Source organism: Bufo bufo, chromosome 11 (genome assembly GCF_905171765.1).
Source record: "Bufo bufo chromosome 11, aBufBuf1.1, whole genome shotgun sequence".
Lineage (NCBI taxonomy): Eukaryota > Metazoa > Chordata > Amphibia > Anura > Bufonidae > Bufo > Bufo bufo.
In genome coordinates this window covers 38388758-38404834 of record NC_053399.1, presented here as the reverse complement: position 1 = coordinate 38404834, position 16077 = coordinate 38388758, and the positions used below count along the sequence as shown (strand labels likewise).

The 16077-nt window shown below is 44.2% G+C and overlaps 1 protein-coding gene across 2 annotated transcripts in view; it reads right to left on the bottom strand.

The window, feature by feature from the left end:
* ZFYVE1 (zinc finger FYVE-type containing 1) overlaps nucleotides 1–11079 on the bottom strand; it is a 39985-nt gene extending 28906 nt beyond the window's left edge. Inside the window, exons 1-2 of one of the 2 annotated variants that reach the window (XM_040412735.1) lie at nucleotides 9004–11079; nucleotides 2260–2764 (exon numbers count right to left, since the gene is read on the bottom strand). In XM_040412735.1, coding sequence (XP_040268669.1) covers nucleotides 2260–2764; nucleotides 9004–9480 — 982 coding nt within the window. In that variant the 5' untranslated portion in view covers nucleotides 9481–11079. The remainder of the gene's footprint in view (nucleotides 1–2259; nucleotides 2765–9003) is intronic. The other variant, XM_040412736.1, reaches the window with a different exon arrangement.
* Nucleotides 11080–16077: the final 4998 nt, after the last annotated feature.

The following is a 16077-nucleotide window of genomic DNA, read 5'->3' as shown; positions in this document are numbered from 1 at the left end:
AAGATACGACTCCAAGAGAATCCAGACTTTTAATTTTTTTCATTGGTTCTTTAATAATCGGAAACTAAAAGTCTCATTGCAATAATAAAGACAAGCAATCATTTCAGGATTGTATTGGTGAAAGAATAACAAATGACAAAGACAGACTGGAATGTGGGGACAATGTGACAGCACCGCAATGTACAGGAAAGTCAGGTCCGTTTTGAGATAATTGAGATTCTGTAAAATATTTCACTGAGGCACCTGTGTGTTACACGTGCCGTCAGTAGTTACATAACTTGTTTTAAAAGGTGTGAATATACAGCATATAGATGGAAGTACTAGGGTACACTTCCTGATCCTAGAATTCTGGCCTTTCATTCAGTCCCACTGCCTTTACAAAAATGTGTAATCTTCTCGCACTGTCTAGTAAAAAATAAATAAATACACAAACAACGCAAATAAGGCAATACCAGCTGATGCATGAGGGGAAGGGGGTACAAGTTAGGACCACTCGGCTCATACCGTTGAGCTAGGGGCACAACAACCTAGCAGACCAAGAATGCAAACAGAGGCAAGTTGCCAACTGGTCATCCCACCAGATGGGAAATTCTGAATCCAAAGTCATTGTGTGGCAAGTGGTTCTTTCCCCTTTAATATCTTGTAATATAGTTGGTCAGTGGTACCAGACTGTGTTCCTGAGGTCTGAAGAAACCGTACATGCTTACCGTACACTGAAGACCTTTAGAAGGGACCAGGAAGCTAAAAAAAACAGCTAGGCAGGTAGCAGGAGTCAGCTCCATTGAAGACATCATCAGGGTAAGATGTGTCTTGCCACCACTACCTCTGTTTGCATCACGTGGGCGTCAGCCAGGTGCCATTTTGGGAACTAGTCGATGGGGAGATAGCTCATTTTTACATGGCTTTGGTGACTATTACTTACTTTATGTATATATTCGTTTTATATATCTTTTATCGCAGTTTAGCAATTTTTTTATGCACCTAAGTCGTGTTTAGCCTATTTATTCCCTGATCTTTAGAATTCATGGCAATACAGCCAATAACATATGAACAAAAGGAAGAGAGGACTTTTTAAACGACGCTGCTAACCCTAAAGGCATTTCAGGGAAGTGATGTTATATCAAGCAGTTTATTAAAAAAGTGTATAAAAACAACACGTTTCGAAACTTTCGGGACCGGACCAGTCCCTTCCTCAAGGTAATATATACTAAAATGTCAAGTGTAGCCACACAAACATTGATCAGACCAGGGGAATGTCTGAGTGAGAGAATCCCTCACTCCTGGTGCCCTGGAGATGAGAGGGGAGCCTACGGTCTCTCGCAGGGAACAAGACAGGTAGATGGCATGTAGGTGAGCTCAATACTATGAGGGGAAGATCTCAAATGATACTTTGGATATAGTGTGGGGATATTTGGTGGGGTGTGAGAATCATGCTATACACGTGCAAGAATGGATTTAGGATAATATGGATTCCGGGAAAATTGATTAAACTTAGTGTATTGGGTGAAGTGGTCAGCTAAGACCACTTCTGTTTCTGCTTGGCTCTCTGATAAAGGAAGAGTGTGTGGTGTACGGATTCATAGTTCTATAAATGCTTATACCGCATACTCGGGCTTTCTCTGAATCTGCACACCGTATACTGGTCTTTCCTCGGAAAGCTGAACAGACACAAAGGAGCAAAGCAGCCAGATGAATGCTTCTTTGTGCCCCTTAATTAGTTTACAGATATGAGGGAGTCTCAGCACCCGGACCCCCACGGATCAAAACCTTATGACTAGTGTTGAGCGAACTTCTGTTTTAAGTTCGGCGTCTAAAGTTCGGCTTCCGGTTAGCGGAGAATCCCGATATGGATTCCGAATTCCGTTGTGGTCCGTGGTAGTGGAATCAATAATCGGCCATTATTGATTCCGCTACCACGGACCACAACGGAATTCGGAATCCATATCGGGATTCTTCGCTAACCGGAAGCCGAACTTAAAACAGAAGTTCGCTCAACACTACTTATGACATTTTAGCAGTTTCGAAAAATGATAGGTATGCATTAAAATAAACAAAGATATGATTCTAAACCCTAACTAAACAGGACTTCTATTTCCAGGTCATTTTGTTTGTGAAAAAGGAAGGCTTTATGGTCATTTCCAATTTTTATATTAGTACTACCTGCTCCTTCAGGATTGCCAAATAACTGGCAATGGTTCACTTTAATCCATTCAGATATATCAATTAACCTAATATCTTACCAAGCATGGAATTGCTTACCTGATCCCAATAGTTTGGTGTGTACAGTTTCATGAAATATGATGACTCCAGGTCCCAAAGTGGAAAGTGGCACATCTAAACCACAGCGAGCAGTGGTGGCCTTCAGCTCCTTAGTAAAATGTTTCAAGTAGGCTTCAGAGGCATCACCAAGAAACTTGAATAAATCATTGTGCAAACGATCTGCGTGAGTCCTATAGATGACTAGATCTGAAATGGCTAAGACTTTAAGAAGCAACCGAGTTCTTTGACTCAGGTTGACCGTGGCCCCGAGCAGTCCTTCTGTGTCAATGACTACCACTTTGTGGACGGGATCAAACGCTGCCCATACGCCAACAGTGCAGGACTCTTGAGCAGGAGAGGTTTTGAACACTTCACGTCCATAGAAGAACGTGTGGTTGAGGGTGTGAGATTTACCATCACCGGTGTTTCCAAATATTGAGACAACTTTTAGTAAATCCTCAGGATTGCAATCTAGTTTTCTCAAGAAATCCTCTTCATCTTCTACCTATAGTTTCAAAAATATGAAGCAGAAAAATTATATTCAGATTAATTTTTTAAACAACCTATGAAAAATGAGAATGGAAATTGTATCAGTTGCTAGGGGACGCCCCTCCATTAGTTATTTTTTTAAATAATTTTCCACCAACAGATTTTTTAAATGCTGGTCTATTAATCTTTAAAAGGTTGTCCCTGATAGGTCACATGGAAGTGAAAGAGGAGCAAGTTCATCACTTTAGATACTTTATTAACCAAAGAGGAGAGCTGGCAATCACCCAGAATCGTAAAGTGGTTCTCTGAGAATTAAGAAAATAATATTACTAAAAATACATAAATATTACTTTATAATTAATGAAAGGCATTTGGGCATATATTTATAATAATGGTTCATGAGGAGGTAAGTTCTAGACTTGACTGCAGTGAGTCAATGGATGTCGTGTATCTGGACTTCTCCAAAGCATTTGATACAGTGCCACAAATAAGGTTAGTATATAAAATGAGAATGCTTAGACCGGGGGGAAATGTCTGTAAGGCTACTTTCACACTCGCGTTTTGGGCAGATCCGTCATGTATCTGCAATAACGGATCCATTACAATAATACAACCACATGCATCCATCATGAACGTTTCCGTTTGTATTAACTGTAACATAGCCAAGACGGATCCGTCATGAACTCCATTGAAAGTCAATGGGAGACGGATCCGTTTTCTATTGTGCCAGAGAAAACGGATCCGTCCCCATTGACTTACATTGTGTGTCAGGACGGATCCGTTTGGCTCCGCTTCGTCAGGCGGACAGCAAAACACTGCAAGCAGCATTTTGGTGTCCGCCTCCAGAGCGGAATGGAGACTGATCGGAGGCAAACTGATGCATTCTGAGCGGATCCTTTTCCATTCAGAATACATTAGGGCAAAACTGATCCGTTTTGGACCGCTAGTGAGAGCCCTGAACGGATCTCACAAACGGAAAGCCAAAACGCCAGTGTGAAAGTAGCCTAACTGGCTCAGTGATAGAAAACAGAGGGTGGTTATTAACCCCCGAGGACAGGGCGATTTTACATTTTTGTGTTTTCATTATTTTAATCCCTCCCTTCCAGGAGCCATTACTTTTTATTTTTCCATTCACATAGCCATATGTGGAGGCTTGTTTTCTTTTTGAGGGACAAGTTGCACTTTCTAATGGCATCAGTTTACATTACATAGGATGTAGAAAAAAGCTGGAAAAAAATCCAAAGTGTAAAAGGGGTGGAAGTGTAAAAAAAATAAAATATATTTGTTTTTACCACGTTTCCTATGCTGTTGTAAAACTGACCTGTTATCTTCATTCATTTCCATAGTTTTTCTTGTTTTAATACTTTGTTGTTTTTTTTTTCCTTACGGCGGTCACTGTACAGGACAATATGTTTATATTTGAACAGTTTAAGAGTTCTGGGACATGGCGGCAAATTATTTTTATTTTGTTATTGTTTATTTTTATTACGGGGAAAGGCGTGATTTGAATATATTTTTTGAAACTTTTTTTTTCTTTTACATATTTTTAAGTCTCCTTAAGGGACTTGAACATGTGATCATTAGATTGCTTATCCCACAGACTGCAATGAATTATCACTGCAGCCTATGGGACATTCAATACGTTTCTATGGAGCCCTGCCACAGGAACTATTGCTGTGGTAGAGACCAAAACTACCACAAGGAACAAACGCCCCCCCCCCCCCAATTGGCTCACAATTACGACTGACCACGGCATCTGAGGAGGTTAAAAAAAGTCTGTCATCAGCGATAACATTAGCCCTGGGTGTCCACTGTTTAAAACACCAGAAACTGGGTGTCTATGGCATCCTCTGCACCCTGGAGCGGACACCATTTTTAGGAAATGGGCTTGCACTGTACATGTATGGTAAAGGTCCTCAAGGGGTTAACAGTACATATTCAGACTGGGTCAAAGTCACTAGAGGGTACCTCAGGGGTCAGTACTGGGCCTTTTTTTTTTCAATATTTATTAATTATCTTGTAGAGGGGCTGCACAGTAAAATATCAAGTTTTGTAGACAATACTAAACTGTGCAAAGTAATGAAAACAAAAAAAGTATCCCATTCATGTGACTGATAAGGATTCCAGCACTAATCAGATACTGATCACCTGCCCTGAGGATAGATTAAAAAAAGTTGTCATTCTGGGACAACTAGAAAATCAGAAACAGTGCAAACACTGGAACGGGGAATTCCGCTGAGCTTTCTCTGGCGCACACAGCTCGGGGAATTCCTCACCACTGAGATAATTTCACATTAAAATGAGTAAAAAAAAATAAATGTTGTTGTAACCCTTGGAACGTTCAGATTAATGCGCGCATTACACCAGTGCATGTAACCAATGACTATCCGGTCTCTGCTGAGATAATAGACAGCAGTTAGCGGATATTCATTACAAATCGCCGATAATACTGTGGCTACACTGTTTATATTTTAAACAGTACTCTCACTATTAAATGAGGTTATAGTAATGAAAAATAAAGGTTAAAGGGAACCTGTCATCAACTTTATGCTGATCTCACTGGGGGCAGCATAAATTAGTGACAGAAATGCTGATGTCAGCGCTGTGTCACTCATGAGCTAAAAGTAAGTGGTTGCTGAGAACCGACATCATAATCATTGCTGACTGGGCCTTGAGAAGAGTCCTGGTTATTCCTAATCTCCTGCTCTCTCCCCATCTGCTGATGATCGGCAGTTCTCTCCCAGAGAGAAAGAGAGAAAACTAGGTAGAAGACTGTCAGCCATCAGCAGGTGGGCAGGAATTCATGAATAACCAGGACTCTTCTCAGGTGGCTGTGACTCTTTTCCAGGCCCAGTCTGCAATGATTGTGATGTTGGTTCTCGGCAATCGCTTACTTTTAACTTATAAATGACAGACCGCTGAAATCAGCTCACCTGTCTGTACTTTATACTGCCGTTAGTATGGGCAACATAACGTTGATGACAGGTTCCCTGAGAAACAGGGTGATATTTTGTCTACTAGGACTTTGTGTAGGAGAAATATTTGATAAAAAGCGCCCATCACCTACTAAGTGGGTTATTTGGGATTGCCTGCATTTCTTATTTCCCACAGACCACTAGCTAAAAACTGGAGCTGGTGATTTTAGGCCAAAAATACAGGTGCAAAAACCACCAACGTGCAGAAAAACACACACACAAAAAAAACTTTAGGTTAAAGCCCAATAATGAAAGAGAGGATTTTTGTTCTCCATGGCATTTTTACACCACCTATAAAAGTGTCATGATCAATAGCCCAGCTATCTGCGGAAATAACATTGGATCCTGGGAAGTGTCCCTCCTGCTGCCTAAGGCCCCATGCACACGACCGTATATTTGGTCCACAATTTTTCGGCATCGACTGCGGACCCTTTTCTTTCAATGGGGCTGCAAATAATATGTGATGTTCGCATCCATATGTCCATTCCACCATCCCGCAAAAAAGATAGAACATGTCCTATTCTTGTTCATTTTGCAGGCAAGACTAGGCATTTTTAATATAGAATGGGAGAAAATGTGGATATTCATGTTTTGCAGATCCCAGCAGAAATTGTCACGCTGCAGATTTAAAATCCGCACAGCGGATCAGGCTGGGGATTTTTTTGCAGTGTGTGGATGAGAGTTCTGTAAAATGCTGCAAATTGGCCACAAGCACAATCAGAGCATATCCATCTCATGTCAATGCACCCTTAAAGGGGTTGTTCAAGTGTTTATCCGTTTTCTCGGCTCATCCACCCCATGGCACTCATGCCGATCAGCTGTATTAAAAGGTCATGCCGCCTCTTCCTAGGCCAGTGATGTCACGTTCATCGGTCACATGGCCTAGGCGCAGCTGAGTCCCCTTAAGACAGTGGATGAGGTTGAGCTGCAATACCAAGCACAGCCACTATCGAATGGGCGGCACTGTGCATGGTAAGCTGCGAGGAGGTCACTGACCAAACACTATGTGAAAACGGCCTTACGACTGGGCTTTCGGCCAACAGTTATTCAGATGATCATTCCCTACTTACGACTGTTCATGCGGCCATTCATTTGCACTGTTGTCAGCAGCACATCCCTTGTTTACACGTGCAGAAACATTTATATATTCTTTCAACATCAGGACAACACCATACACACTCAATGGTTATCTGGTCCCACCAAAATCGGTGACCGATGGTCATCTAATCTGTATATCAGCAGAAAAAAATCCCGCGGTGCAAAAACCATCCAATAGTAGAGTTTAAATTCCAGCGATTTATTTGGCAGGTGGTGCAACGCGTTTCAGGGACAACGGTCCCCTTCATCAGGTACAGATTGCAATGGTTTTTTCGCCGCAAGATATTTTTCTGCTGATCTACTTGCCTTTCCAGGCATCCCCTACTAGAAGTACCTGCATCCTTGGCTGCATACCTTCCACCGCAAGGGGCATCCAACACCCCCCACCCATAAGTCTACACTAGAGTTGTGCCTACGTTTAGTACAACCACACAAGGCGAGCCTCCACTTTGGAGAAATTTCTTTACTATAACCGTACGTTATTACTCTATGGTGCGCCTTTTTGTGTTTCCCAGCTAAACACCGCCTGCCCAATCTACTAATCTAATCTGCCTTCAGAATTAGCCTGGAATACCTTTACACAAGTGGCATGAACAAGCAAATAACTCCCACGACGTCTGTGATTTTTTATCTTTTCTCCCCTCCCCCCCCCCCCATGGAAATGGGTTGTCTCACTTCAGCATGTGGCATTTATCATGTAGGTAAAGTTACTAAATGTATTGTGATTGTCCATATTGCCTCCTTTGCTGGCTGGATTCATTTTTTTCCCATCCCATTATACACTGCTTGCTTCCAAGGGTTACGACCACCCTACAATCCAGCAGCGGTGGTCATGCTTGCACATCATAGGAAAAAGCACCGGCCTCTCTGGTAGCCGGGACCGTAGCGCACATAGGCACATGTATGCACAGCATCTCCTGTCCTGACCACCTTGTATCTGCACTGCAGCGGTGGTCGTAACCCCTGGAAACGAGCAGTGTAGAATGAGATGGAAAAATGAATCAACCCAGCAAAAGAGGCAATATGGACAATCACAATACATTAGTAAGTGCCTGGTATTCACTTTGTCTGTGAGACAACCCCTTTAATTTTTATATGTGATGCCAGAGTCTGGATCTGGCGTCCTCAGATGTCCCCTGGCTGATTCTTTCACATCAGGAGTGGACACCTTCGTCATGTGTACCGAGTGTGAAATCATGAACAAGGACAGCCGTATGTATACTCCCTCTGCTGGAACCTGTAATATCCAGCAAAGGAAGTACATGTTAATGCATATGACTGTGCAGGTGCTGACTGTATAAACGTATAGAAGTAAACGGCATAGAAAAAGCTGGGACTTCAGGGGAAATACACAGCACGGTGGCTCACAATGTTTCCTTGCAGCAGAGGACCTGAGTTTGAATCAGACCAGGGACAAGATCTGTATGGACATTTTACCTTCTACCTGTGCTGTGTACGTCACCTCAATATACACTGGCTTCCTCACCAACCCCCAAAATATTACTAGCTTAGGCCAAATTCACATCTCCATTCGGAGATCATGCAGGCTGTTCCGGCACAGAGCAGCCTGCTGGATCTCACAGGATCCGGTATTGCTGGATCTTCTACTTCACCGCTGGATCCCCACTGGCTGCAATGAAGTCTGGCAGTGATCGGGCCGATTTCCAGCATAAGGCTACATGCACACGACCGTTCCATTTTTTGCGGTCCGCAAACCGCGGATCCGCAACAATCGGAAGCCGCCCGTGTGCCTTCCGCAATTTGCGGAACGGAACGGGCGGCCCATTGTATAAATGCCTATTCTTGTCGGCAAAACGGACAAGAATAGGGCATGTTCTATTTTTTATGCGGGGCCACGGAATGGAGCAACGGATGCGGACAGCACACGGAGTGCTGTCCGCATCTTTTGCGGCCCCATTGAAGTGAATAGGTCCGCATCCGAGCAAACAACGGCCGTGTGCATGAGGCCTCGATGTCAGGTTTTGGCTGGACCAAAAACATTGCATACAACGGTTTTTGTCCAGCCAACAGCCGGCATTTGCACCAATCTCCTAAACGGAGATGTGAACGCAGCCTTAAAATAAAACTGCCTCTACTAGTTTTCGTCAAGATGGAAAAAATTGAGACAAGTAATTAGACGGTGTATACTGCGCTATGAAATATTACTGTAAAACGTAAATACCTGAATTTGCTCAGTTTCATCCACAAGTAGGAAACTGACAACTTTCTCGGTCATCTTCTTTTTCTGGGTCTCGTCATCCATCTTTGGACCTTCCTGAGGCTCATGGCTCTTTACTGTTTGGTAAGAAGTGACTTGATGCTTTCGTTTGTTCCCCCCAGAGTGAGTCCGCTTCTGACAGTCCGTACAGAGATCAATTTTACAAGAGAGACACCTCACCGCCGCCCGAGGTCTAGCTCCCGCAGGGCCACAGTTGTTTGCCCCTTTACATGAGGAGCAGTAAGGGACATAGCCAGGCGGTATCAACGCCCGCTCGTGGTTCTGGAGCCTCTCTTGCTTGTGCAGAACCTCTTCGCAACGCTGACATTGTAATGTTTTGCACTCGTCGCACTCGAAAACGGCTTCTTCGCTTCCAGAACATGCAAAGTTCTCCTGGCACATCAAACCCGTCATGGCCATTTTATCACCCTGGCTGCTCATCTTCTAGTTAAGAGCTAAAACCAAAGTTCCTTCGAAATGTTAAAGGCTATGGTTAAATTTACCAAAGAGCAAAATATTGGTTCAAAGGAAAGCTAACCTAATAAAAATATAGTTACTAGTTCTAGAAATTAGGTTTATTGCACAGTATTTCCATTAAAATTAAACCACGTGACTCAAAACTAAGCCAGGGCTCCGAAACCAGTAGTGATGTAGGGTCTACTGAGAGACTTCATTATCGAGGAGTCTAGAAATCTGAAATGCCCACCTGTAATCTAGAACGGCACGTACAATGTACAGCCAGGGATGTCAGGCTTGCTAGACATTAAACTTACATCTGGTAAGACAAATGCATTGCCACCTGAGATGGGGCTCCCTGTCAGCTGAGGTGTCACCAGTGGACTATTCTAGAGTGACGAGGAAGAATAACAGTCATCTAGTCCTTCCCTCCAGACCCGTCTTACTCAATGTATACAGTGATGTGTGTGGATGGAGACAATGACCAAAGTAAGTAAACATAAAAAAATTTAAATTAATGCGTGTAAGAGCTGGAGTCTCTTCTAGAAGATCATCTACCAATTCAGCAGCACTTAGACCCGTGGATGAAATGGCATCAATGTTCTTCAGAGGAGACTGTCTCCTTAGTTGTCCTTGATACTAAAGCAAATTATATTCTCAGATGATTGTTACAAGGAAGACATCTTCTGATGACGCTAAACTAAAACTGGAAGAATCTTCTGCATGGAGGATCAGGGTCATCACACTTCATAAGAGGGATCTTCTGTAGAAATAGGGATCGTTCCTGAGTCACGTTCTTCGTAAGAAAGATCTCCTGTCAATAGGGATGGCCCTGGGTTATGTTCTTCGTTAGAGGGATTTTTTAGTGCATCACAGTGTCTCAATGGGTATCGCCTAGAGTTACAATGTTTGTAAGAGGGATCTCTTGGTTCAGAAGGGATCGCTCCAAGTTACGCTCTATAAGGGTTGGATCTTCTGGTGTCACGATGCCTCAACAAGGGTTACAGTATTCGTAAGAAGGATCTTCAAGTGTTACAATGTAACAACCGGGATTATTCAAAGTTTACACTCTTGGTGAGAGGGATCTTCGTCTTCTGATCCCTATTCCAAACTGTGATCTACTGAGGATCAACGTTGCAATGTAGGCATCTCCTGGGATCAACTAAAAGGGTCCAAAGGTCCAGACAGGGATCTTCTGGGGTTCCAGAGACTCAGTAGGCTGCTCCTCCTAGATGGACAGTGTCCTGGAGGAACCTACACCCGGCACAGTAAATATTCCAAGGACTGCTGGATCATGGGATCTGACGCAGGAGGCCAGGAGAGCTGTAGGAGGCCGCTCAGATGACAGGAGGCTGGAGGCACCTGGGATGGTCCTGCTCAGGAAGACACTACAGGCATCTATTGTTTACAGTACCAGCCGGCATCCGGCAGTGACTCAGGGATCCCACGGCAGCTCCTCCCGGACACCGGACAACTCTACAGGCCGGATCTATGGTGCGAGCCGTGACCGGCGGAGACTGTTGTGACAGCGGCGCTCTCCCGGGTCAGCCCCCCGGTGACTTCTGACACGGTAGTGCCTAGAATGGAGTTGCTCCTGGTAGGTGTGATGATGTAAGAGTCACGTGCTGTGAGGTGGTCACATGACTCTTCCCTGCAATTTCCTACATGACGGGGCTGTGTAGTCACTTGTGTTGTGAACAACATGTTGTGGGAGGCATGGTGGGGGAGGTGCTGGGGTGTTCCCTCCCTCAAATGTCCTCTGCATCGCATGATAACAGCCTGGACATGCTGGGAGCTGTGGTTCCCCTATATTCTCATGTAATGTCTTCTAGTATCCCATAATAATATCCTGGACTTGCTGGGAGCTGTGGTTCCCCTATATTCTCATGTAATGTCTTCTAGTATCCCATAATAATATCCTGGACATAATGGGAGCTGTGGTTCCCCTATAGTCTCATGTAATGTCTTCTAGTATCCCATAATAATAGCCTGGACTTGCTGGGAGCTGTGGTTCCCCTATATTCTCATGTAATGTCTTCTAGTATCCCATAATAATAGCCTGGACTTGCTGGGAGCTGTGGTTCCCCTATATTCTCATGTAATGTCTTCTAGTATCCCATAATAATATCCTGGACATAATGGGAGCTGTGGTTCCCCTATAGTCTCATGTAATGTCTTCTAGTATCCCATAATAATAGCCTGGACTTGCTGGGAGCTGTGGTTCCCCTATAGTCTCATGTAATGTCTTCCTATATCCCATAATAATAGCCTGGACATGCTGGGAGTTGTGGTTCACCTAGATACATTGACATGTCTTCTAATATCCCATAATAATATCCTGGGCATGCTGGGAGCTGTAGTTCTCCTGTATGCTTACATTATAATGTCTTCAAATATCCCATAATAATAGCCTGGACATGCTGGGAGCTGTGGTTCTCCTAGATACTCACATTGTAATGTATTCTAATATCCCATAATAATAGCCTGGACATTCTGGGAGTTGTTGTTCCCCTATATTCTTAATCTATAATGTCTTCTAATATCCCATAATAATAGCCTGGACATGCTGGGAGTTGTGGTTCCCCTCTATTCTTACACTATAATGGCTGCATTCACATTTATTGAAGGGGTTTCCAAGGCTTTTAATATTGATCATCTATAGGACCTGAGGATAGTTCATCAATATCAGATCTGCGAGGGTCCGACACCTGGCACCCCCGCCAATCAGCTGTATGAAGAGAAGGCACGCACTGTACCGTCTCCTTCTGCTCGCAAGCAGGACAAGGTTTTTTATAATAACACACTGCTGTCTAGCAGTGTGTTCGGTGACGTCACCGACTCTGATGGGTGGACTTTAGTGCTGCCCTAGCCATTTTACAGGCTGTGAGAAGCGCTAAAGCCCGCCCATCAGTGTCGGTGATGTCACCGGGCTCACTGCTAGGCGGAAACCTCTGCCTAGCTTACCCTGTGGAGAGCCCGAAACGTCACCGGATGGGTGAAATTGCAGGTATGTCCAGGTTCAGCTCTGTTCAGTTTTGTTTTTATATATAATATATATACAGTCAGGTCCATAAATATTGGGACATTGACACAATTCTAACATTTTTGGCTCTATACACCACCACAATGGATTTGAAATGAAACGAACAAGATGTGCTTTAACTGCAGACTGTCAGCTTTAATTTGAGGGTATTTACATCCAAATCAGGTGAACGGTGTAGGAATTACAACAGTTTGCATATGTGCCTCCCACTTGTTAAGGGACCAAAAGTAATGGGACAGAATAATAATCATAAATCAAACTTTCACTTTTTAATACTTGGTTGCAAATCCTTTGCAGTCAATTACAGCCTGAAGTCTGGAACGCATAGACATCACCAGACGCTGGGTTTCATCCCTGGTGATGCTCTGCCAGGCCTCTACTGCAACTGTCTTCAGTTCCTGCTTGTTCTTGGGGCATTTTCCCTTCAGTTTTGTCTTCAGCAAGTGAAATGCATGCTCAATCAGATTCAGGTCCGGTGATTGACTTGGCCATTGCATAACATTCCACTTCTTTCCCTTAAAAAATTCTTTGGTTGCTTTTGCAGTATAGAAACATAGAAACATAGAATGTGTCGGCAGATAAGAACCATTTGGCCCATCTAGTCTGCCCAATATATACCCTTATATGAAGGATGGCCTTATGCCTATCCCATGCATGCTTAAACTCCTCCACTGTATTTGCAGCTACCACTTCTGCAGGAAGGCTATTCCATGCATCCACTACTCTCTCAGTAAAGTAATACTTCCTGATATTACTTTTAAACCTTTGACCCTCTAATTTAAAACTATGTCCTCTTGTGGTAGTTTTTCTTCTTTTAAATATTATGGAAACATATAGCGCTGTGCCTGGTAGGTCCTGACACTCGCAGCAGTCCACCGCTCTAATTCCTTGCAGGGTCTGTATATCCCGGGTTTAGGAGTCTGGGGGGGTTTCAAATCTGTGATTGACAGCTTCTTTATACACACACATACAGAGAGGGATGTCAAGACCAGAATAATCAAGGGTTAAATGAATAAAGTACAATGTGTACAAAAACGATATATTAATCTGGTCAGGGCAACTGATCTGTCCACAGAGAGGACAACATGGCCACCGGGGTCGATTACCCTTTCTATGTATGGTCCATGAATAGCGCTGAATGAGTGCATGAGGCTTGGATGATGAGAGTGGTTGTGCACCTCTGTCAGCGCACACTGCAAACATGGAGTGATCCCATCATGAAGAACGTGTCAACACCTTCATCTCCAGAGACCCAACCCGGATATGACCACCAGGTCGAAAAATATTGACTTTTCTAGAGCGTCCTACAAAAAGGAAGCCTCAGTGACGGGTCTCCCTCCTTCCCTGAAGGTAACCATCAGCCTTCTGAAGAAGAGCTGAAGGAGCCGCTTTGTGTCCAGGTCCTGGCATCTGCTCATATAAGCAGGCCCGGCAGACAGGTAGCTGCTGTTTTAGAAACTGAGATTAAGCAAACTGAAACGCGTCCAAAATGGAGTGAAGAACGTCTTCATTAGTATGCTTTGGGTCATTGTCCATCTGCACTGTGAAGCGCCGTCCAATGAGTTCTGAAGCATTTGGCTGAATATGAACAGATAATATTGCCCGAAACACTTCAGAATTCATCCTGCTGCTTTTGTCAGCAGTCACATCATCAATAAATACAAGAGAACCAGTTCCATTGGCAGCCATACATGCCCACGCCATGACACTACCACCACTATGCTTCACTGATGAGGTGGTATGCTTAGGATCATGAGCAGTTCCTTTCCTTCTCCATACTCTTCTCTTCTCATCACTCTGGTACAAGTTGATCTTGGTCTCATCTGTCCATGGAACACTGGGTGAGAACAGTGAGTGTGAGGCGAGGATTGCGGAGAGAGGAAGCTGACCACTATGAGCGCGAGTTTTCTTATCTCTTTTATCTTTTTCCTTTTTTTTTTTACCCCCTACACCCTCCCCCCGTATATTGTTTTTGGTGTGTGGCTGAAGAGGCAGCCACATGGCTGCTACGGAGGCTGGAGGAATACTCCAGCCCCGGAGACATATCTATCGTCCCCGGAGGCCCCCGTATGGCCAAAAGCCAACAACATCTGGCTTCACCACGCACCATCTGACAGCAGGATTGGAAGGTATCATGCCGGTTATAACATCACCGTCTGAAACACCTAGACAGGAAACTGGCCGATTCCATCGACTGCAGGGTGGACCACCACTACCGCCGGCAACACCACCTGCTGATACCATTATTGCAGCAGAGGTAGAGAAGGAACATCACATATCAAAGAACACCAGAACACCAGGTGAGGTGCTGACCCATCCCCACATGCCAGGTTACCATCTGTCTGGAAGTTTCTGAGACTATTATCAGCGCCAGTAACATCTAGAGTCCGCAGTATGCCTTACGCCCTACCACCGCGCATTAAGGTCACTGCAAGACAGCGCCGTGACTCTGCACAAGGCACACCTATCAGTTATGAGGCTAAAAAGATCATAAAAGCAATACCAACCACAATCTTTGTGGATGTGCAGAGCTTCGATGTGAGGGATGAGGGAGACATCCTGTCAGGTACACCTTTTCCCGTTATCTCATCTTCCATCCGAGAGACTATCACAGGAAAATCTCCTTCCGCTGCACAATAATGTAGTGGTGAAGCCCCCTGCAGCGTGCAAGTACCATCTTAGTGCACACCTGCTATTCAGATTGATTTTCTCTGTTTTGACTTCGGCTTGACTAATGGACTATGTTTTTTGACTGCTTCCTGCCCTGACACCGGACTGTTTTTGTACTACGATTGTTTGCTGCCTGCCCCGACCTTGGCCTGTTTTTTTACTTAGATTTTTTGCTGCCTGCCCTGACCCCGGCATGTTTTTTTATTACGATTGTTTGCCGCCTGCCCTGACCTTTGCTTTCTTTCGACTACTCTTCTGCCTGCCGATTTGGTACCTTCTTGTAAATGACTGCACAACAGACAGTCCCTCTATCCTGGCCTCACTTCTGGGCAGATCCTGTTATGTCTCCCACAAATAATCAGTAGTAATCTTGAACGCTTTCACTCTTATGGAGAGAACTATTGTGGTCTCCATTCTCCCACAAAGCAAATACCGTGAAATTGACCCATATTTTGTGTCAGTCATCAAGTCTGACATCTTTTTTATGGTCTGCCCATACTATATTCTTTTGCTTCCTGACTATATGGGTATTGGCACTGTCATTTTTGTTTTGGGCAACAGGCACGCAGACACAATGAAGGTGTGTGGCCTAGACTGATAACCCCAAAGAACAGATTAGCGGTGGGCTAGTCAGTCAGGGGGCCAAATTACATGATAAAGCTTAAACTGCAGTGCTAATGCCAGCAATGCCATATCAGTGCAGTTTCCTTAGCCAGAAGAAGTGAAGGACCTGTGGTGACATCTTGGTCACTTGACCACAGGTCCTGCACCTAGTAGTTTAGGGGGAATTGGGAGAAAATACATGATCTGAAGAGAGGAGTCTGGATAGTTCTAGGGTTAGGGGAAATGGGGAAGTGTTGCTACCAGTG